The sequence below is a fragment of the Camelina sativa genome, chromosome 9 (genome assembly GCF_000633955.1).
Source record: "Camelina sativa cultivar DH55 chromosome 9, Cs, whole genome shotgun sequence".
Classification (NCBI taxonomy): domain Eukaryota; kingdom Viridiplantae; phylum Streptophyta; class Magnoliopsida; order Brassicales; family Brassicaceae; genus Camelina; species Camelina sativa.
Window position 1 is genome coordinate 17,349,156 of NC_025693.1, and position 819 is coordinate 17,349,974.

General features: G+C 37.5%; 1 protein-coding gene across 1 annotated transcript; it reads left to right on the plus strand.

Moving 5' to 3' along the window:
* Positions 1–819, plus strand: LOC104715364 (LRR receptor-like serine/threonine-protein kinase EFR). The gene has a single exon (XM_010432777.1). The coding sequence runs from the start codon at positions 1–3 to the stop codon at positions 817–819; it is 819 nt and encodes a 272-aa protein (XP_010431079.1).

Consider the following 819-nt stretch of genomic DNA (forward strand, 5'->3'; position numbering starts at 1 on the left):
ATGGGAAACTTGTTTCGACTTGAACACTTGGATATGAGCTTTAATTTTCTCAGAGGAGGGATTCCAACAAGTTTGTCTAACTGCTCCAGATTGTTGGACCTTGTGTTTTCTTCAAATCCTCTTGGAGGAGGTGTTCCTTCAGATCTAGGGTTATTGACAAAGCTTGTTACTTTATACCTTGATAGAACCAAACTGAAAGGAAAGCTCCCTCCATCTCTAGGAAACTTAACATCCCTTAGAGAACTTGGCTTAGACAAAAACAATTTAAAAGGAGAAATTCCTGAAGATATAGCTAGGTTGACTCAATTGGTCTATCTAGAGTTAACAATGAACAATTTATCTGGTGTTTTTACTCCTGCTATCTACAACTTGTCCTCACTTGAGTATTTATCCATGTATGGTAATGGTTTTTGGGGTAATCTAAGGCCTGATATTGGTTATTTGTTACCAAATCTTCAAGATTTATCTGTGGGACAGAATTATTTAACTGGAGCCATTCCAACAACACTTACCAATATCTCTAGTCTCCAAAAGCTGGGAATAGAATACAACAATCTGAAAGGAAGTATTCCTTCTAGCTTTGGAAAGGTAAGGAATTTGCAACTCTTGACACTTCTTGGTAATTCTCTGGGCAATCACTCTGTTAAAGATCTTGAATTTCTTGATGCATTGACTAATTGCACCCAACTACAAGAGTTAGATGTTGGTTATAATAGGCTTGGCGGTTTCTTGCCTGCTTCAATTGCCAATATGTCCACCAACCTTATCTATTTAAGTAAGCCATCAAGAAAATCTCATCTCAGGAAGCATTCCTCATGA